Source organism: Pseudophryne corroboree, chromosome 12 (genome assembly GCF_028390025.1).
Source record: "Pseudophryne corroboree isolate aPseCor3 chromosome 12, aPseCor3.hap2, whole genome shotgun sequence".
Classification (NCBI taxonomy): Eukaryota; Metazoa; Chordata; class Amphibia; order Anura; family Myobatrachidae; genus Pseudophryne; species Pseudophryne corroboree.
The window spans coordinates 172,655,492-172,679,720 of NC_086455.1; the positions used below are offsets into that span (position 1 = coordinate 172,655,492).

The 24,229-nt window shown below is 48.2% G+C and overlaps 1 protein-coding gene across 2 annotated transcripts in view; it reads left to right on the forward strand.

The window, feature by feature from the left end:
* Positions 1-24,229, forward strand: part of TC2N (tandem C2 domains, nuclear) — a 110,233-nt gene that overhangs the window by 61,462 nt on the left and 24,542 nt on the right. For both annotated transcript variants that reach the window (XM_063948580.1, XM_063948581.1), the window contains exons 6-8: positions 18,238-18,313; positions 20,258-20,358; positions 23,763-23,879. In XM_063948580.1, the coding sequence (XP_063804650.1) occupies positions 18,238-18,313; positions 20,258-20,358; positions 23,763-23,879 (294 nt within the window). The remainder of the gene's footprint in view (positions 1-18,237; positions 18,314-20,257; positions 20,359-23,762; positions 23,880-24,229) is intronic.

The following is a 24,229-nucleotide window of genomic DNA, read 5'->3' on the forward strand; positions in this document are numbered from 1 at the left end:
ATTACCATATTAGTGTTATCACTGCTGCTGTGTGACACCTCCTGCTGTATTACCATATTAGTGCTATCACTGCTGCTGTGTGACGCCCCCTGCTGCATTACCATATTAGTGCTATCACTGCTGCTGTGTGACGCCTCCTGCTGCATTACCATATTAGTGCTATCACTGCTGCTGTGTGATGCCTCCTGCTGTATTACCATATTACTGATATCACTGCTGCTGTGTGACGCCCCCTGCTGCATTACCATATTAGTGCTATCACTGCTGCTGTGTGACGCCTCCTGCTGTATTACCATATTAGCGCTATCACTACTGCTGTGTGACGCCTCCTGCTGTATTACCATATTAGTGCTATCACTGCTGCTGTGTGACGCCCCCTGCTGCATTACCATATTAGTGCTATCACTGCTGCTGTGTGACACCTCCTGCTGCATTACCATATTAGTGCTATCACTGCTGCTGTGTGACACCTCCTGCTGCATTACCATATTAGTGCTATCACTGCTGCTGTGTGATGCCTCCTGCTGTATTACCATATTACTGATATCACTGCTGCTGTGTGACGCCCCCTGCTGCATTACCATATTAGTGCTATCACTGCTGCTGTGTGACGCCTCCTGCTGTATTACCATATTAGTGCTATCACTGCTGCTGTGTGACACCTCCTGCTGCATTACCATATTAGTGCTATCACTGCTGCTGTGTGACGCCCCCTGCTGCATTACCATATTAGTGCTATCACTGCTGCTGTGTGACGCCCCCTGCTGTATTACCATATTAGTGCTATCACTGCTGCTGTGTGACACCTCCTGCTGTATTACCATATTAGTGCTATCACTGCTGCTGTGTGACGCCTTCTGCTGTATTACCATATTAGTGCTATCACTGCTGCTATGTGACGCCCCCTGCTGTATTACCATATTAGTGCTATCACTGCTGCTGTGTGACACCCCCTGCTGTATTACCATATTAGTGCTATCACTGCTGCTGTGTGACACCTCCTGCTGTATTACCATATTAGTGCTATCACTGCTGCTGTGTGACGCCTTCTGCTGTATTACCATATTAGTGCTATCACTGCTGCTATGTGACGCCCCCTGCTGCATTACCATATTAGTGCTATCACTGCTGCTGTGTGACGCCTTCTGCTGTATTACCATATTAGTGCTATAACTGCTGCTGTGTGACGCCTTCTGCTGTATTACCATATTAGTGCTATCACTGCTGCTGTGTGACACCTCCTGCTGCATTACCATATTAGTGCTATAACTGCTGCTGTGTGACGCCTTCTGCTGTATTACCATATTAGTGCTATCACTGCTGCTATGTGACGCCCCCTGCTGTATTACCATATTAGTGCTATCACTGCTGCTGTGTGACGCCTTCTGCTGTATTACCATATTAGTGCTATAACTGCTGCTGTGTGACGCCTTCTGCTGTATTACCATATTAGTGCTATCACTGCTGCTATGTGACGCCCCCTGCTGTATTACCATATTAGTGCTATCACTGCTGCTGTGTGACACCTCCTGCTGTATTACCATATTAGTGCTATCGCTGCTGCTGTGTGACGCCTCCTGCTGCATTACCATATTAGTGCTATCACTGCTGCTGTGTGACGCCTCCTGCTGTATTACCATATTAGTGCTATCGCTGCTGCTGTGTGACGCCTCCTGCTGCATTACCATATTAGTGCTATCACTGCTGCTGTGTGACGTCTCCTGCTGCATTACCATATTAGTGCTATCACTGCTGCTGTGTGACACCTCCTGCTGTATTACCATATTAGTGCTATCGCTGCTGCTGTGTGACGCCTCCTGCTGCATTACCATATTACTGCTATCACTGCTGCTGTGTGACGCCTCCTGCTGCATTACCATATTACTGCTATCACTGCTGCTGTGTGACACCTCCTGCTGCATTACCATATTAGTGCTATCACTGCTGCTGTGTGACGCCTCCTGCTGCATTACCATATTACTGCTATCACTGCTGCTGTGTGACACCTCCTGCTGTATTACCATATTAGTGATATCGCTGCTGCTGTGTGACGCCTCCTGCTGCATTACCATATTAGTGCTATCACTGCTGCTGTGTGACGCCTCCTGCTGCATTACCATATTAGTGCTATCACTGCTGCTGTGTGACGCCTCCTGCTGCATTACCATATTAGTGCTATCACTGCTGCTGTGTGACGCCTCCTGCTGCATTACCATATTAGTGCTATCGCTGCTGCTGTGTGACGCCCCCTGCTGTATTACCATATTAGTGCTATCGCTGCTGCTGTGTGACGCCTCCTGCTGCATTACCATATTAGTGCTATCACTTCTGCTGTGTGACACCTCCTGCTGCATTACCATATTACTGCTATCACTGCTGCTGTGTGACACCTCCTGCTGTATTACCATATTAGTGCTATCACTGCTGCTGTGTGACACCCCCTGCTGCATTACCATATTACTGCTATCACTGCTGCTGTGTGACACCTCCTGCTGTATTACCATATTAGTGCTATCACTGCTGCTGTGTGACACCCCCTGCTGTATTACCATATTAGTGCTATCACTGCTGCTGTGTGACGCCCCCTGCTGCATTACCATATTACTGCTATCACTGCTGCTGTGTGACGCCTCCTGCTGTATTACCATATTAGTGCTATCACTGCTGCTGTGTGACACCTCCTGCTGCATTACCATATTACTGCTATCACTGCTGCTGTGTGACACCTCCTGCTGTATTACCATATTAGTGCTATCACTGCTGCTGTGTGACACCCCCTGCTGCATTACCATATTACTGCTATCACTGCTGCTGTGTGACACCTCCTGCTGTATTACCATATTAGTGCTATCACTGCTGCTGTGTGACGCCCCCTGCTGCATTACCATATTACTGCTATCACTGCTGCTGTGTGACGCCTCCTGCTGTATTACCATATTAGTGCTATCACTGCTGCTGTGTGACACCCCCTGCTGCATTACCATATTACTGCTATCACTGCTGCTGTGTGACGCCTCCTGCTGTATTACCATATTACTGCTATCACTGCTGCTGTGTGACACCTCCTGCTGCATTACCATATTACTGCTATCACTGCTGCTGTGTGACGCCTCCTGCTGTATTACCATATTAGTGCTATCACTGCTGCTGTGTGACACCTCCTGCTGCATTACCATATTAGTGCTATCACTGCTGCTGTGTGACACCTCCTGCTGTATTACCATATTAGTGCTATCACTGCTGCTGTGTGACTCCTCCTGCTGTATTACCATATTACTGCTATCACTGCTGCTGTGTGACACCCCCTGCTGCATTACCATATTACTGCTATCACTGCTGCTGTGTGACACCTCCTGCTGTATTACCATATTAGTGCTATCACTGCTGCTGTGTGACACCCCCTGCTGCATTACCATATTACTGCTATCACTGCTGCTGTGTGACGCCTCCTGCTGTATTACCATATTAGTGCAATCAGTGCTGCTGTGTGACACCCTCTGCTGCATTACCATATTACTGCTATCACTGCTGCTGTGTGACACCTCCTGCTGTATTACCATATTAGTGCTATCACTGCTGCTGTGTGACACCTCCTGCTGTATTACCATATTACTGCTATCACTGCTGCTGTGTGACACCTCCTGCTGCATTACCATATTAGTGCTATCACTGCTGCTGTGTGACGCCCCCTGCTGTATTACCATATTAGTGCTATCGCTGCTGCTGTGTGACGCCTCCTGCTGTATTACCATATTAGTGCTATCACTACTGCTGTGTGACCCCCCCCTGCTGCATTACCATATTACTGCTATCACTGCTGCTGTGTGACACCTCCTGCTGCATTACCATATTAGTGCTATCACTGCTGCTGTGTGACGCCCCCTGCTGTATTACCATATTAGTGCTATCGCTGCTGCTGTGTGACGCCTCCTGCTGTATTACCATATTAGTGCTATCACTGCTGCTGTGTGACACCTCCTGCTGTATTACCATATTAGTGCTATCACTGCTGCTGTGTGACGCCCCCTGCTGTATTACCATATTAGTGCTATCACTGCTGCTGTGTGACGCCTCCTGCTGCATTACCATATTAGTGCTATCACTGCTGCTGTGTGACACCTCCTGCTGTATTACCATATTAGTGCTATCACTGCTGCTGTGTGACGCCCCCTGCTGTATTACCATATTAGTGCTATCACTGCTGCTGTGTGACGCCCCCTGCTGTATTACCATATTAGTGCTATCACTACTGCTGTGTGACACCTCCTGCTGCATTACCATATTAGTGCTATCACTGCTGCTGTGTGACGCCCCCTGCTGTATTACCATATTAGTGCTATCACTGCTGCTGTGTGACGCCCCCTGCTGCATTACCATATTACTGCTATCACTGCTGCTGTGTGACGCCCCCTGCTGCATTACCATATTAGTGCTATCACTGCTGCTGTGTGACACCTCCTGCATTACCATATTACTGCTATCACTGCTGCTGTGTGACACCTCCTGCTGCATTACCATATTAGTGCTATCGCTGCTGCTGTGTGACACCTCCTGCTGCATTACCATATTACTGCTATCACTGCTGCTGTGTGACGCCTCCTGCTGTATTACCATATTAGTGCTATCACTGCTGCTGTGTGACGCCCCCCTGCTGCATTACCATATTAGAGCTATCACTGCTGCTGTGTGACGCCCCCTGCTGCATTACCATATTAGAGCTATCACTGCTGCTGTGTGACACCTCCTGCTGTATTACCATATTAGTGCTATCACTGCTGCTGTGTGACGCCTCCTGCTGTATTACCATATTAGTGCTATCACTGCTGCTGTGTGACACCTCCTGCTGCATTACCATATTAGTGCTATCGCTGCTGCTGTGTGACACCTCCTGCTGCATTACCATATTACTGCTATCACTGCTGCTGTGTGACGCCTCCTGCTGTATTACCATATTAGTGCTATCACTGCTGCTGTGTGACGCCCCCCCTGCTGCATTACCATATTAGAGCTATCACTGCTGCTGTGTGACGCCCCCTGCTGCATTACCATATTAGAGCTATCACTGCTGCTGTGTGACACCTCCTGCTGTATTACCATATTAGTGCTATCACTGCTGCTGTGTGACGCCTCCTGCTGTATTACCATATTAGTGCTATCACTGCTGCTGTGTGACACCTCCTGCTGCATTACCATATTAGTGCTATCACTGCTGCTGTGTGACACCTCCTGCTGCATTACCATATTAGTGCTATCACTGCTGCTGTGTGACGCCTCCTGCTGCATTACCATATTAGTGCTATCACTACTGCTGTGTGACACCTCCTGCTGCATTACCATATTAGTGCTATCACTGCTGCTGTGTGACGCCTCCTGCTGCATTACCATATTAGAGCTATCACTGCTGCTGTGTGACACCTCCTGCTGTATTACCATATTAGTGCTATCACTGCTGCTGTGTGACGCCCCCTGCTGCATTACCATATTAGTGCTATCACTGCTGCTGTGTGACGCCCCCTGCTGCATTACCATATTAGTGCTATCACTGCTGCTGTGTGACGCCTCCTGCTGCATTACCATATTACTGCTATCACTGCTGCTGTGTGACGCCCCCTGCTGCATTACCATACTAGTGCTATCACTGCTGCTGTGTGACGCCCCCTGCTGCATTACCATATTAGAGCTATCACTGCTGCTGTGTGACACCTCCTGCTGTATTACCATATTAGTGCTATCACTGCTGCTGTGTGACGCCTCCTGCTGCATTACCATATTAGTGCTATCACTGCTGCTGTGTGACGCCCCCTGCTGTATTACCATATTAGTGCTATCACTGCTGCTGTGTGACACCTCCTGCTGTATTACCATATTAGTGCTATCACTGCTGCTGTGTGACACCTCCTGCTGCATTACCATATTACTGCTATCACTGCTGCTGTGTGACGCCTCCTGCTGTATTACCATATTAGTGCTATCACTGCTGCTGTGTGACGCCCCCCTGCTGCATTACCATATTAGAGCTATCACTGCTGCTGTGTGACGCCCCCTGCTGCATTACCATATTAGAGCTATCACTGCTGCTGTGTGACACCTCCTGCTGTATTACCATATTAGTGCTATCACTGCTGCTGTGTGATGCCCCCTGCTGTATTACCATATTAGTGCTATCACTGCTGCTGTGTGACACCTCCTGCTGTATTACCATATTAGTGCTATCACTGCTGCTGTGTGACACCTCCTGCTGCATTACCATATTAGTGCTATCACTGCTGCTGTGTGACGCCTCCTGCTGCATTACCATATTAGAGCTATCACTGCTGCTGTGTGACACCTCCTGCTGTATTACCATATTAGTGCTATCACTGCTGCTGTGTGATGCCCCCTGCTGTATTACCATATTAGTGCTATCACTGCTGCTGTGTGACGCCTCCTGCTGCATTACCATATTAGAGCTATCACTGCTGCTGTGTGACACCTCCTGCTGCATTACCATATTAGAGCTATCACTGCTGCTGTGTGACGCCTCCTGCTGCATTACCATATTAGAGCTATCACTGCTGCTGTGTGACACCTCCTGCTGTATTACCATATTAGTGCTATCACTGCTGCTGTGTGACGCCTCCTGCTGTATTACCATATTAGTGCTATCACTGCTGCTGTGTGATGCCCCCTGCTGTATTACCATATTAGTGCTATCACTGCTGCTGTGTGACACCTCCTGCTGTATTACCATATTAGTGCTATCACTGCTGCTGTGTGACACCCCCTGCTGCATTACCATATTAGTGCTATCACTGCTGCTGTGTGACGCCTCCTGCTGCATTACCATATTAGTGCTATCACTGCTGCTGTGTGACACCTCCTGCTGCATTACCATATTAGTGCTATCACTGCTGCTGTGTGACGCCTCCTGCTGCATTACCATATTAGTGCTATCACTGCTGCTGTGTGACACCCCCTGCTGCATTACCATATTAGTGCTATCACTGCTGCTGTGTGACACCCCCTGCTGCATTACCATATTAGTGCTATCACTGCTGCTGTGTGACGCCCCCTGCTGCATTACCATATTAGAGCTATCACTGCTGCTGTGTGACACCTCCTGCTGTATTACCATATTAGTGCTATCACTGCTGCTGTGTGATGCCCCCTGCTGCATTACCATATTAGTGCTATCACTGCTGCTGTGTGACACCTCCTGCTGTATTACCATATTAGTGCTATCACTGCTGCTGTGTGACACCCCCTGCTGCATTACCATATTAGTGCTATCACTGCTGCTGTGTGACGCCTCCTGCTGCATTACCATATTAGTGCTATCACTGCTGCTGTGTGACACCTCCTGCTGTATTACCATATTAGTGCTATCACTGCTGCTGTGTGACACCTCCTGCTGCATTACCATATTAGTGCTATCACTGCTGCTGTGTGACGCCCCCTGCTGTATTACCATATTAGTGCTATCACTGCTGCTGTGTGACACCTCCTGCTGCATTACCATATTAGTGCTATCACTGCTGCTATGTGACACCTCCTGCTGCATTACCATATTACTGCTATCACTGCTGCTGTGTGACGCCCCCTGCTGCATTACCATATTAGTGCTATCGCTGCTGCTGTGTGACGCCCCCTGCTGTATTACCATATTAGTGCTATCACTGCTGCTGTGTGACACCCCCTGCTGTATTACCATATTAGTGCTATCGCTGCTGCTGTGTGACGCCCCCTGCTGCATTACCATATTAGTGCTATCACTGCTGCTGTGTGACACCTCCTGCTGTATTACCATATTAGTGCTATCACTGCTGCTGTGTGACGCCCCCTGCTGTATTACCATATTAGTGCTATCACTGCTGCTGTGTGACACCTCCTGCTGCATTACCATATTAGTGCTATCACTGCTGCTGTGTGACGCCTCCTGCTGTATTACCATATTAGTGCTATCGCTGCTGCTGTGTGACGCCTCCTGCTGTATTACCATATTAGTGCTATCACTGCTGCTGTGTGACGCCCTCTGCTGCATTACCATATTAGTGCTATCACTGCTGCTGTGTGACGCCTCCTGCTGTATTACCATATTAGTGCTATCGCTGCTGCTGTGTGACGCCCCCTGCTGCATTACCATATGAGTTCTATCACTGCTGCTGTGTGACGCCTCCTGCTGCATTACCATATTATTGCTATCGCTGCTGCTGTGTGACGTCTCCTGCTGTATTACCATATTAGTGCTATCGCTGCTGCTGTGTGACGCCCCCTGCTGCATTACCATATTACTGCTATCACTGCTGCTGTGTGACGCCTCCTGCTGTATTACCATATTAGTGCTATCACTGCTGCTGTGTGACGCCTCCTGCTGCATTACCATATTAGTGCTATCACTGCTGCTATGTGACACCTCCTGCTGTATTACCATATTAGTGCTATCACTGCTGCTATGTGACACCTCCTGCTGTATTACCATATTAGTGCTATCGCTGCTGCTGTGTGACGCCCCCTGCTGTATTACCATATTAGTGCTATCACTGCTGCTGTGTGACACCTCCTGCTGTATTACCATATTAGTGTTATCACTGCTGCTGTGTGACACCTCCTGCTGCATTACCATATTAGTGCTATCACTGCTGCTGTGTGACACCTCCTGCTGCATTACCATATTAGTGCTATCACTGCTGCTGTGTGACGCCTCCTGCTGCATTACCATATTAGTGCTATCACTGCTGCTGTGTGACGCCTCCTGCTACATTACCATATTAGTGCTATCACTGCTGCTGTGTGACGCCTCCTGCTGCATTACCATATTAGTGCTACCGCTGCTGCTGTGTGACGCCTTCTGCTGTATTACCATATTAGTGCTATCACTGCTGCTATGTGACACCTCCTGCTGTATTACCATATTAGTGCTATCACTGCTGCTGTGTGACACCTCCTGCTGCATTACCATATTAGTGCTATCACTGCTGCTATGTGACACCTCCTGCTGTATTACCATATTAGTGCTATCGCTGCTGCTGTGTGACCCCTCCTGCTGCATTACCATATTAGTGCTATCACTGCTGCTGTGTGACGCCCCCTGCTGTATTACCATATTAGTGCTATCGCTGCTGCTGTGTGACGCCCCCTGCTGTATTACCATATTAGTGCTATCACTGCTGCTGTGTGACGTCTCCTGCTGTATTACCATATTAGTGCTATCACTGCTGCTGTGTGACGCCTCCTGCTGTATTACCATATTAGTGCTATCACTGCTGCTGTGTGATGCCCCCTGCTGCATTACCATATTAGTGCTATAGCTGCTGCTGTGTGACGCCGTCTGCTGCATTACCATATTAGTGCTATCGCTGCTGCTGTGTGACGCCTCCTGCTGTATTACCATATTAGTGCTATCACTGCTGCTGTGTGACGCCTCCTGCTGCATTACCATATTAGTGCTATCACTGCTGCTGTGTGACGCCTCCTGCTGCATTACCATATTAGTGCTATCACTGCTGCTGTGTGACGCCCCCTGCTGCATTACCATATTAGTGCTATCACTGCTGCTGTGTGACGCCTCCTGCTGCATTACCATATTAGTGCTATCACTGCTGCTGTGTGATGCCTCCTGCTGCATTACCATATTAGTGCTATCACTGCTGCTGTGTGACGCCTCCTGCTGCATTCCCATATTAGTGCTATCACTGCTGCTGTGTGACGCCTCCTGCTGCATTACCATATTAGTGCTATCACTGCTGCTGTGTGACGTCTCCTGCTGCATTACCATATTAGTGCTATCACTGCTGCTGTGTGACGCCTCCTGCTGCATTACCATATTAGTGCTATCACTGCTGCTGTGTGACGCCCCCTGCTGCATTACCATATTAGTGCTATCACTGCTGCTGTGTGATGCCTCCTGCTGCATTACCATATTAGTGCTATCACTGCTGCTGTGTGACACCTCCTGCAGCATTACCATATTAGTGCTATCGCTGCTGCTGTGTGACACCTCCTGCTGCATTACCATATTAGTGCTATCGCTGCTGCTGTGTGACACCTCCTGCTGCATTACCATATTAGTGCTATCGCTGCTGCTGTGTGATGCCTCCTGCTGTATTACCATATTAGTGCTATCGCTGCTGCTGTGTGACACCTCCTGCTGCATTACCATATTAGTGCTATCGCTGCTGCTGTGTGACGCCTCCTGCTGTATTACCATATTACTGCTATCACTGCTGCTGTGTGACACCTCCTGCTGCATTACCATATTAGTGCTATTGCTGCTGCTGTGTGACGCCTCCTGCTGTATTACCATATTAGTGCTATCACTGCTGCTGTGTGATGCCTCCTGCTGTATTACCATATTACTGATATCACTGCTGCTGTGTGACGCCCCCTGCTGTATTACCATATTAGTGCTATCACTGCTGCTGTGTGACGCCTCCTGCTGCATTACCATATTAGTGCTATCACTGATGCTGTGTGACACCTCCTGCTGCATTACCATATTAGTGCTATCGCTGCTGCTGTGTGACGCCTCCTGCTGCATTACCATATTAGTGCTATCGCTGCTGCTGTGTGACGCCTCCTGCTGTATTACCATATTAGTGCTATCGCTGCTGCTGTGTGACGCCCCCTGCTGCATTACCATATGAGTGCTATCACTGCTGCTGTGTGACACCTCCTGCTGCATTACCATATTAGTGCTATCACTGCTGCTTTGTGACGCCCCCTGCTGCATTACCATATTAGTGATATCACTGCTGCTGTGTGACGCCTCCTGCTGCATTACCATATTAGTGCTATCACTGCTGCTGTGTGACGCCTCCTGCTGCATTACCATATTAGTGCTATCACTGCTGCTGTGTGATGCCTCCTGCTGCATTACCATATTAGTGCTATCGCTGCTGCTGTGTGACGCCCCCTGCTGCATTACCATATTAGTGCTATAGCTGCTGCTGTGTGACGCCCCCTGCTGCATTACCATATTAGTGCTATCACTGCTGCTGTGTGACGCCCCCTGCTGCATTACCATATTAGTGCTATCGCTGCTGCTGTGTGACACCTCCTGCTGCATTACCATATTAGTGCTATCGCTGCTGCTGTGTGACGCCCCCTGCTGCATTACTATATTAGCACTATCGCTGCTGCTGTGTGACACCTCCTGCAGCATTACCATATTAGTGCAATGGCTGCTGCTGTGTGATGCACCCTGTTGCATTACCATATTAGTGCTATCGCTGCTGCTGTGTGACACCTCCTGCTGCATTACCATATTACTGCTATCACTGCTACTGTGTGACGCCTCCTGCTGCATTACCATATTAGTGCTATCACTGCTGCTGTGTGATGCCCCCTGCTGCATTACCATATTAGTGCTATCACTGCTGCTGCGTGACGCCTCCTGTTGCATTACCATATTAGTGCTATCGCTGCTGCTGTGTGACGCCTCCTGCTGCATTACCATATTAGTGCTATCACTGCTGCTGTGTGACACCTCCTGCTGCATTACCATATTAGTGCTATCGCTGCTGCTGTGTGACGCCCCCTGCTGCATTACTATATTAGCACTATCGCTGCTGCTGTGTGACACCTCCTGCAGCATTACCATATTAGTGCAATGGCTGCTGCTGTGTGATGCACCCTGTTGCATTACCATATTAGTGCTATCGCTGCTGCTGTGTGACACCTCCTGCTGCATTACCATATTACTGCTATCACTGCTACTGTGTGACACCTCCTGCTGCATTACCATATTAGTGCTATCACTGCTGCTGTGTGACGCCTCCTGCTGCATTACCATATTAGTGCTATCACTGCTGCTGTGTGATGCCCCCTGCTGCATTACCATATTAGTACTATCACTGCTGCTGTGTGACGCCTCCTGCTGCATTACCATATTAGTGCTATCACCGCTGCTGTGTGATGCCCCCTGCTGCATTACCATATTAGTGCTATCACTGCTGCTGTGTGACGCCTCCTGCAGCATTACCATATTAGTGCTATCGCTGCTGCTGTGTGACACCTCCTGCAGCATTACCATATTAGTACTATCACTGCTGCTGTGTGACGCCTCCTGCTGCATTACCATATTAGTGCTATCACTGCTGCTGTGTGATGCCCCCTGCTGCATTACCATATTAGTGCTATCACTGCTGCTGTGTGACGCCTCCTGCAGCATTACCATATTAGTGCTATCGCTGCTGCTGTGTGACACCTCCTGCAGCATTACCATATTAGTGCTATCGCTGCTGCTGTGTGACACCTCCTGCAGCATTACCATATTAGTGCTATCGCTGCTGCTGTGTGACGCCGTCTGCTGCATTACCATATTAGTGCTATCGCTGCTGCTGTGTGATGCCCCCTGCTGTATTACCATATTAGTGCTATCACTGCTGCTGTGTGACGCCGTCTGCTGCATTACCATATTAGTGCTATCGCTGCTGCTGTGTGACGCCTCCTGCTGTATTACCATATTAGTGCTATCACTGCTGCTGTATGACGCCGTCTGCTGCATTACCATATTAGTGCTATCGCTGCTGCTGTGTGATGCCTCCTGCTGCATTACCATATTAGTGCTATCGCTGCTGCTGTGTGATGCCCCCTGCTGTATTACCATATTAGTGCTATCGCTGCTGCTGTGTGACGCCTCCTGCTGCATTACCATATTACTGCTATCACTGCTGCTGTGTGACGCCCCCTGCTGCATTACCATACTAGTGCTATCACTGCTGCTGTGTGATGCCCCCTGCTGCATTACCATATTAGTGCTATCACTGCTGCTGTGTGACGCCCCCTGCTGCATTACCATACTAGTGCTATCACTGCTGCTGTGTGATGCCCCCTGCTGCATTACCATATTAGTGCTATCACTGCTGCTGTGACGCCTCCTGCAGCATTACCATATTAGTGCTATCGCTGCTGCTGTGTGACACCTCCTGCAGCATTACCATATTAGTGCTATCGCTGCTGCTGTGTGACACCTCCTGCAGCATTACCAATTAGTGCTATCGCTGCTGCTGTGTGACGCCGTCTGCTGCATTACCATATTAGTGCTATCGCTGCTGCTGTGTGATGCCCCCTGCTGTATTACCATATTAGTGCTATCACTGCTGCTGTGTGACGCCGTCTGCTGCATTACCATATTAGTGCTATCGCTGCTGCTGTGTGATGCCTCCTGCTGTATTACCATATTAGTGCTATCACTGCTGCTGTGTGACGCCGTCTGCTGCATTACCATATTAGTGCTATCGCTGCTGCTGTGTGACGCCTCCTGCTGCATTACCATATTAGTGCTATCGCTGCTGCTGTGTGACGCCCCCTGCTGCATTACCATATGAGTTCTATCACTGCTGCTGTGTGACGTCTCCTGCTGTATTACCATATTAGTGCTATCGCTGCTGCTGTGTGACGCCCCCTGCTGCATTACCATATTAGTGCTATCACTGCTGCTGTGTGACGCCCCCTGCTGCATTACCATATGAGTGCTATCACTGCTGCTGTGTGATGCCTCCTGCTGCATTACCATATTAGTGCTATCACTGCTGCTGTGTGATGCCTCCTGCTGCATTACCATATTAGTGCTATCGCTGCTGCTGTGTGATGCCTCCTGCTGCATTACCATATTAGTGCTATCACTGCTGCTGTGTGACACCCCCTGCTGCATTACCATATTAGTGCTATCGCTGCTGCTGTGTGACGCCTCCTGCTGCATTACCATATTAGTGCTATCGCTGCTGCTGTGTGACGCCTCCTGCTGTATTACCATATTAGTGCTATCACTGCTGCTGTGTGACGCCTCCTGCTGTATTACCATATTAGTGCTATCGCTGCTGCTGTGTGATGCCTCCTGCTGTATTACCATATTAGTGCTATCACTGCTGCTGTGTGACGCCTCCTGCTGTATTACCATATTAGTGCTATCACTGCTGCTGTGTGACACCTCCTGCTGTATTACCATATTAGTGCTATCACTGCTGCTGTGTGATGCCTCCTGCTGTATTACCATATTAGTGCTATCACTGCTGCTGTGTGACGCCTCCTGCTGTATTACCATATTAGTGCTATCGCTGCTGCTGTGTGATGCCTCCTGCTGTATTACCATATTAGTGCTATCGCTGCTGCTGTGTGACGCCCCCTGCTGCATTACCATATTAGTGCTATCACTGCTGCTGTGTGACACCCCCTGCTGTATTACCATATTAGCGCTATCACTACTGCTGTGTGACGCCTCCTGCTGTATTACCATATTAGTGCTATCACTGCTGCTGTGTGATGCCTCCTGCTGTATTACCATATTAGTACTATCACTGCTGCTGTGTGACACCCCCTGCTGTATTACCATATTAGTACTATCACTGCTGCTGTGTGACACCTCCTGCTGCATTACCATATTAGTGCTATCACTGCTGCTGTGTGATGCCTCCTGCTGTATTACCATATTAGTACTATCACTGCTGCTGTGTGACGCCTCCTGCTGTATTACCATATTAGTGCTATCACTGCTGCTGTGTGACGCCCCCTGCTGTATTACCATATTAGTGCTATCGCTGCTGCTGTGTGATGCCTCCTGCTGTATTACCATATTAGTGCTATCACTGCTGCTGTGTGACACCCCCTGCTGCATTACCATATTAGTGCTATCGCTGCTGCTGTGTGATGCCTCCTGCTGTATTACCATATTAGTGCTATCACTGCTGCTGTGTGACACCTCCTGCTGTATTACCATATTAGTGCTATCACTGCTGCTGTGTGACACCCCCTGCTGCATTACCATATTAGTGCTATCGCTGCTGCTGTGTGATGCCTCCTGCTGTATTACCATATTAGTGATATCGCTGCTGCTGTGTGACGCCTCCTGCTGCATTACCATATTAGTACTATCACTGCTGCTGTGTGACACCTCCTGCTGTATTACCATATTAGTGCTATCACTGCTGCTGTGTGACACCTCCTGCTGCATTACCATATTAGTGCTATCACTGCTGCTGTGTGACACCTCCTGCTGCATTACCATATTAGTGCTATCGCTGCTGCTGTGTGACACCTCCTGCTGTATTACCATATTAGTGCTATCGCTGCTGCTGTGTGACACCTCCTGCTGCATTACCATATTAGTGCTATCACTGCTGCTGTGTGACACCTCCTGCTGCATTACCATATTAGTGCTATCACTGCTGCTGTGTGACGCCTCCTGCTGTATTACCATATTAGTGCTATCACTGCTGCTGTGTGACACCTCCTGCTGCATTACCATATTAGTGCTATCACTGCTGCTGTGTGACGCCTCCTGCTGTATTACCATATTAGTGCTATCACTGCTGCTGTGTGACGCCCCCTGCTGTATTACCATATGAGTGCTATCACTGCTGCTGTGTGACACCTCCTGCTGCATTACCATATTAGTGCTATCACTGCTGCTGTGTGACGCCTCCTGCTGTATTACCATATTAGTGCTATCACTGCTGCTGTGTGATGCCCCCTGCTGCATTACCATATTAGTGCTATAGCTGCTGCTGTGTGACGCCCCCTGCTGCATTACCATATTAGTGCTATCGCTGCTGCTGTGTGACACCTCCTGCTGCATTACCATATTAGTGCTATCACTGCTGCTGTGTGACGCCTCCTGCTGCATTACCATATTAGTGCTATCGCTGCTGCTGTGTGACGCCCCCTGCTGCATTACTATATTAGCACTATCGCTGCTGCTGTGTGACACCTCCTGCTGCATTACCATATTAGTGCTATCACTGCTGCTGTGTGACGCCTCCTGCTGTATTACCATATTAGTGCAATGGCTGCTGCTGTGTGACGCCTCCTGCTGCATTACCATATTAGTGCTATCACTGCTGCTGTGTGACACCTCCTACTGCATTACCATATTAGTGCTATCACTGCTGCTGTGTGATGCCTCCTGCTGCATTACCATATTAGTGCTATCACTGCTGCTGTGTGACACCTCCTGCTGCATTACCATATTAGTGCTATCACTGCTGCTGTGTGACGCCTCCTGCTGCATTACCATATTAGTGCTATCACTGCTGCTGTGTGACGCCTCCTGCAGCATTACCATATTAGTGCTATCGCTGCTGCTGTGTGACACCTCCTGCAGCATTACCATATTAGTGCTATCGCTGCTGCTGTGTGACGCCGTCTGCTGCATTACCATATTAGTGATATCGCTGCTGCTGTGTGACACCTCCTGCAGCATTACCATATTAGTGCTATCGCTGCTGCTGTGTGACCCCTCCTGCTGCATTACCATATTAGTGCTATCACTGCTGCTGTGTGACGCCGTCTGCTGCATTACCATATTAGTGCTATCGCTGCTGCTGTGTGACGCCTCCTGCTGTATTACCATATTAGTGCTATCGCTGCTGCTGTGTGATGCCTCCTGCTGCATTACCATATTAGTGCTATCGCTGCTGCTGTGTGATGCCCCCTGCTGTATTACCATATTAGTGCTATCGCTGCTGCTGTGTGACGCCTCCTGCTGCATTACCATATTACTGCTATCACTGCTGCTGTGTGACGCCCCCTGCTGCATTACCATACTAGTGCTATCACTGCTGCTGTGTGACACCCCCTGCCGTATTACCATATTAGTGCTATCGCTGCTGCTGTGTGATGCCCCCTGCTGCATTACCATATTAGTGCTATCACTGCTGCTGTGTGACGCCTCCTGCAGCATTACCATATTAGTGCTATCGCTGCTGCTGTGTGACACCTCCTGCAGCATTACCATATTAGTGCTATCGCTGCTGCTGTGTGACACCTCCTGCAGCATTACCATATTAGTGCTATCGCTGCTGCTGTGTGACACCGTCTGCTGCATTACCATATTAGTGCTATCGCTGCTGCTGTGTGATGCCCCCTGCTGTATTACCATATTAGTGCTATCACTGCTGCTGTGTGACGCCGTCTGCTGCATTACCATATTAGTGCTATCCCTGCTGCTGTGTGACGCCTCCTGCTGTATTACCATATTAGTGCTATCACTGCTGCTGTGTGACGCCGTCTGCTGCATTACCATATTAGTGCTATCGCTGCTGCTGTGTGATGCCTCCTGCTGCATTACCATATTAGTGCTATCGCTGCTGCTGTGTGATGCCCCCTGCTGTATTACCATATTAGTGCTATCGCTGCTGCTGTGTGACGCCGTCTGCTGCATTACCATATTAGTGCTATCGCTGCTGCTGTGTGACGCCGTCTGCTGCATTACCATATTAGTGCTATCACTGCTGCTGTGTGACGCCTCCTGCTGCATTACCATATTAGTGCTATCGCTGCTGCTGTGTGACGCCCCCTGCTGTATACCATATTAGTGCTATCGCTGCTGCTGTGTGACGCCGTCTGCTGCATTACAATATTAGCGCTATCGCTGCTGCTGTGTGACGCCGTCTGCTGCATTACCATATTAGTGCTATCGCTGCTGCTGTGTGACGCCCCCTGCTGCATTACTATATTAGTGCTATCGCTGCTGCTGTGTGACGCCCCCTACTGCATTACCATATTAGTGCTATCACTGCAGCTTTCATGCAGTCAGGGCCATTGAGCCTCGAGGTTGGGTCTGTACAGGAAAGCACATTTCTAGCAATATAATAAGGTGTTCAAACCCACAAAACAAAGACGTCCCCTAAATCTCATGATTCATATTAAAACATGAATGAAACTATCCGATTAGTATTTTAGGAGAAACAAATAAAAGTTTTATTAATGGAGGGAGCGGTACCGGAATGTGTCTGCGACAGTTTCACACTCTTCACGTTTACAGTCAGACCCAGAATCCAATCACTAACATAGAGGCAGAATTATATTCTGGGGGCATATCCAGGGAATGTGCCCGCTGATACGCCATGTGCCGCTTAATTTGCACTTTCGCACAACGTTTATCCCTGCTAATTAACCTGTAATTACTGATGGTTGCCAGCCAGGAAACAAGGGTGAATTCTTCAATAGCCAATTAGATTACGCACTTGCTACGATCTTATAAATAAAGTTGATCTGAGCCGACTGAATGAGTTTAAAGCGTAATAACGCCAACTCTAATAAACTTACAATATTGGAAGGCTAATGACAAAGTCTGGAGATTTGTTACCACCGAAGATTAATAAGTGAAGGTTTTCCAAAGATCCTATTGCCCAAGCTTTCAAACCGAGTAATAGGAATACCTGACAAATTGCACCTTTGGCGCCAATGCTGTGATTTTTGGCGTGGTCTGTAGGATAAATTAAATACTTCATGCATTGACTGTTTGTATTACTTTCCCAGAGGTACGATTCTGTGTCCAGCGTACGAAGCAGTAATTCCTCCAGGAAAGACTCGCAGGGCAGTAACCGCAGCCTCGGTAAGACCAGGGGCCGCCAGTCGCACTGCTGGTTAGGTGCTGGTGCGGCTTTAATAAGTATGTAAGGTTATAGAATTCTGTTATAGTCACACAAATGCTACTAGCCCTAGAGTGATTGGGGGAGGGAGATCAAACTGTATATACACTGTGGGGTTGCATTAAAATAGATTTATCAATTACATATCCTTATATGAAGAATTTTATTGAAAAAATAAAGTTATGTATTCTCATGTACAGATTAGTCTCCTCAGAGACCTAATAAATAGCCACCTTTGAAAATATTGGTTTGATTTAAAGTGCTTCGTTCAGTCATGTAATATTGGGCTAAGCCAACAAAATAGCCTTCTCCACCCTGTATAATAAGATGTTGTACAAGCAGAATGAGGGCACCGCTATGGGCCCTAAATCTTTTCCCTCATATGCTCTTTATGTGGTAATGGGAGCAGAATGATCATTATAAGAAATATCAGCAAATATCAAAGACATTAACATTTGTCAAGTAATTCTAAAAATGATATTAATAGATATAGTATTAAGTAGGATGGACATGAAAAGTAACCTTTTTTTAATCAATTTTTAATTAATTGGTCATTAAATGTTCAGAGACTGTAAATTGCACACTGTTTGCTATTATGATTCATTTCCCAATTAAGTAATTCTATCATTTCTTCCTCTAAATGTATTTGCCTCATACAGTGTGTGAGAGGGATGCATTACACAGTACCAAACAATGGACCATCAATGTGCCATCAAATTTGGATAGTCTACATTATTAAATATTTTATCAATAAAAAAACAAAAACAAAACCAGCCCATTAGAAATGATGGTTATATAATTATTTATGTCGCTTGTACCCCCTTGTTGATTGAACTTTTGATCCTGATGTCTCTTAAAGTCTTTTTATTATCACACAAATTATTAATTATGAATAACTGAAAAAAAGTTTTATGGTTACATACGTGAAGCATCTGCCTTTAAAGCGACATCTTCTGATGCAGTGAGGTTTGCGGCACGAAGCGCGCCACAGTGGGAGCGAGTTCTGCTCTTTGACCCAGCTGGCGTGCTCTTACTGTGAAGTTCACCTCCTATGATATACATTATGGAGGTCATTCCGAGTTGTTCGCTCGCAAGCGGATTTTAGCAGAGTTGCTCACGCTAAGCCGCCGCCTCCTGGGAGTGAATCTTAGCATCTTAAAATTGCGAACGAAGTAATCGCAATATTGCGATTACACACCTCGTAGCAGTTTCTGAGTAGCTTCAGACTTACTCGGCATCTGCGATCAGTTCAGTGCTTGTCGTTCCTGGTTTGACGTCACAAACACACCCAGCGTTCGCCCAGACACTCCTCCGTTTCTCCGGCCACTCCTGCGTTTTTTCCGGAAACGGTAGCGTTTTTTCCCCACACGCCCATAAAACGGCCTGTTTCCGCCCAGTAACACCCATTTCCTGTCAATCACATTACGATCTCCAGAACGATGAAAATGCCGTGAGTAAAATTCCTAAGTGCATAGCAAATTTACTTGGCGCAGTCGCAGTGCGGACATTGCGCATGCGCATTAAGCGGAAAATCGCTGCGATGCGAAGATTTTTACCGAGCGAACAACTCGGAATGAGGGCCTATGTAATTTTAACGTTATATATGTGAATACTCAGATTTGCCTTCACTTTTTTGTTCCAATAAGATATTTACTGGAAAGCAGAATATTAGTTAAAGGGGTCTATTAACTAAGCCTTGGATGGAGATAAAGTCGCTGGAGATAAAGTACCAGCCAATCAGCTCCCAACTGTCATTGTTTCAACCACAGCCTGTGACATGACAGTTAGGAGCTGATTGGCTGGTACTTTATCTCCAGCGACTTTATCTCCACCCAAGGCTTAGTAAATAGGTTGAGGTTCCCCTTCTTGCCATTACGATGTAAGTATAAGACTTTCCTTTGTTACAGACACAATAACATTGTCCGGGGATGAGCGGGAGTTTGGAAGATTGCATTTCAGACTGCGGTATGTTACAGCCGTGGAACAAATCTGGATTACTGTGCTACAAGTAAGGATGCTTATAAAAAACATATGGAACTTGCATTTTTTTATCGTGATGGCATGACCGCACGGGCGGCCATAAATTATAAGTATTTTCCTGAGAAACATGACGCAATTGTTCTACATGGTACTGGCCCCACCCCCACTGCACTGGCCCCACCCACACAACACTGGTCACAGCCCCACCCACACAGCACTGGTGACACCCACACCGCACTGGTGACACCCACCCTGCACTTGCCCCACCCACACAGCACTGGTGACACCCACACCATACTGGCCCTGCCCACACAGCACTGGTGACACCCACAGTGCACTTGCCCCACCCACACAGTACTGGTCACACCCACACCATACTTGCCCCACCCACACAGCACTGGTGACACCCACACCACACTGGCCCTGCCCTCACAGCACTGGTGACACCCACAGTGCACTTGCCCCACCCACACAGTACTGGTCACACCCACACCATACTTGCCCCACCCACACAGCACTGGCCCCACCCACACAGCACTGGATACACCTCATTTCCGTACCCAGACCATTTGGCCATTAATCTGGCCCTGGGCTTTGCAAGACATGTGTCCTCCCATCTCCTGGGGGTCCCGTAGCCACTGCACCTGACAATGGTGGTAGCTCAGACACTACCTGGATCTGGTTACAGCGCCACTCCCTAAACCTTTTTGTCAGTGAGTGTGTGACGCGGTCTCTGTAGTGTGTTACATGCTGTCCTACACTGATGAGCATCACAGAATATGAATAAAATACCATTTATAAAGCAGTAATGCCACATCTGTGTGTAATCTCTGCCACCAATTTATAAACGTTACATTGAAATAGTTTAAACAGAAGGAAGTGAGGTTGCGGAATTCAGCTGGAAGGTTAGTGACAGTAAGTAGCCCAGCTGTCATTACTGGCCCAAAGTTATAGTTCCATAATGCAGCCGTATCCTGGCAATAGGGAATTCGTGTTAGGGCTCTGTATACCTGCACTCGCCCGGTGAGCGGCCCCATTAAGTGTCCAGAGTACACAGTATAGAGAGAACAAATTATTCCAATAGATAAATGTCGGGAGAAGACAGATTTGCTATTTCTTTCCGGGAAGCTGTTTGTTGGCATTGGGACGAGGCGTCCGGGTCAGTACATACGCAGTGCCGAGTCAGCCAGCAAGCTCCCTGTGACTCCATATACACACTCCGGATATTTGCTGGGCCCCTGAGTCCCCGGCCTGGCACGATCCCCCCGCTTCCCCTCTGACTCCAGGCTGTACTGATTGGCTGTGGTTCAGGTGTTTATAATGTGACGACCCCCTGAAGCCGGTTTCTCCCTCCGCAGATCGGCTGTGACTCAGCAGCGCACGTTGTTACATCTACACAATGTTATAGTCACTCGCGGAAACATTACAGAATTCCATAAAATAAGGTTTTGCCAAAGTTACAGGAACAATTGTCAGTATTTACAAGGATCTGAAACGGTGTTTATAATTCGCAACTGTTATCACTGAAACACGCAGCATTTAGGGCCTCAGTAATGAGGGTGATGCAATAATTAGGGTAACAAGACCGCTCATGTGTGTAATGTTCTCTATGTCAGTCTAATTCCCCGCCAGGCCGGAGCAGGTAGACCGCTGCTTCCCCTCACAGCCTCATATCAGTCATACTGTCCCAGCAAAGAAAGTCATGGCGGACGTGTTTTGGGACTTGATTTCCTCACCAGGGGAGACACTGTGAATGCTGAACGTTATTGTGAGCTAGGTGCGGAGGGCAGTTCGTTGAATATGACCTGGGTTGCTGGGAGCAGGCGTCGTATTGCTGCATGATAACGCCAGGCTGCACACATGAGCTGGTACGGTGCTACCATCGGGAGGTCCTGGGCCATTCTCCTGGCAGCCCTGACCTGGAACCGAGGGATTTCCATCTCTCTGGAGCATTGGAGAAGCACCGAGGTGGAAGATGATCAGCAAGCCGCCATGTCCTGGCTTCAGGCGCCTGACAATGATTTCCTCTGTGCCAGGGTAGAGGCCTCGGTGTAGCGTAGGAACAAACGCTTACACAAGTATGGGGGCTGTGAATAATCTGTACCCAGCCCATACTAGTGATTATACATATATATAAGAGCTGCGTACATTTACACAATGAGAGTCTTCTTACCTTATTTATTGAACCACCCGTGTGTGTGTGTGTGTGTATATATATATATATATATATATATATATATAAGAGCTGCGTACATTTACACAATGAGAGTCTTCTTACCTTATTTATTGAACCACCCTCATAGATTTAAAAGCAAATCCAGCTGAAGTTTGAAAATCTGCATCCGAATAAACCCATTTTATGATGCAAGTGGACAAATGCGTCTGCGTTACGCGCTGGGAGACACCGGCTGCTTATCCATGTAGGCTGCACATACTGAGCATCTTTATCGCAACCCTGGAGTTTCAGTAGATTTATGATGCGCCCCTCCCTGCCTAAATGTTTCCCCACATTTTTAACCCCCCGTCCCCCGTCACTGCAGCACAAAGCTAGAATTAATTTTAATGCTAAATGATGCCCTTAATATTCAGTACAGTAATAAGTGGGCAGAGATACGCCGATGTATAATTCCCCGCAGTAACCTGCCTGTATGCGTATATAGGGCGGGATGTACTAAATGACATCGCGGCCCTGCGCCACGATGCTGATCGCATATGTACTTACATATGCATTCAGCATTGCGGAGGACAGCTCTTCCGATAAGAGCTTTCCACTGCGATCCCCAGCGGCCGCCTGACTTCCGGGATTCAACCCCTGGAGTCAGTCTACGCAATGCGCGGGGTGACGGGGGAGGGCACGGGGCATGCTGGGAGGGATCCGATCAGATCCCTCACGCAGCGCTGTGGAGAGAAGCCCATAGACTTCTATGGGGCATCGCCAGCAAAAGCTGGCAAACCCCTCCACGGCGCTGACCCGGCGGCTGGGGCATAATACATTCCAAAAATACGGTAAACGGGAGTTTACTGCATTTTCCGTTTAGTACATCTCGCCCATATACACATCAACGCGATCACTAATACCTGGGGGCAGGATGTACTAAACAGAATTTTCAGAATGTACTATGCCCCAGCCGCCGGGTCAGCACCACGGAGGGGTTCGCCAGCTTTTGCTGGCGATACCCCCTAGAAGCCTATGGGCTTCTCTCCGCAGCGGATCCCTCCCAGCATGCCCCGCGCCCGCCTCCGTCACCCTGCACCCCGTCCTAACTACTGGCTTCTATTATCAAGAGGTTTCTCTGCAAATGTTTCTCCCAGAGACTATTATACAGAATCATCCAGTGGAGAGACAATTACTGTAAGACCATAAGTGTCTCAGGATTTCACCTAAATTACAGGTTGTGTGACAGCTAAATCTCCTCTCCTGTTTCACCTCAGCTGAAAGACCTGTCTTGGCCGGGAAGCTGCGGAGATTCCCCCAGTATCTATGTAAAAGGCATCATTACCCTGCCCAAAGCCGTGCAGTTCAAGTCCTCCGCCAAGGAGGCTGCGCAGGTAAGTGACGCTCACAGGGTATCACAGCACTTACCCCAAATGTTCTCCAGTCATGTCTCAAGCAGAAAGTAAACTGATGGGGGGAGATTATCAAGGCTTGGAGAGAGATAAAGTACTTAGCAATTAGCTTCTGCCATGTTACAGGCTGTGTTTGAAAAATGACAGACAGGAGCTGATTGGTTGGTACTTTATCTCTAAGACTCTCCGAGCTTTCCTAAATCTCCCCTTTATCTCTACACAAGCTTTGATAAATCCTCCGTGAAGGTAAGATGTACTGGAGCGCAGGGCGTGTAATACAGGAATATGCGTATAAATCTGTCTTCCGTGTCTTACTTCTCCGTGTTTCCCAA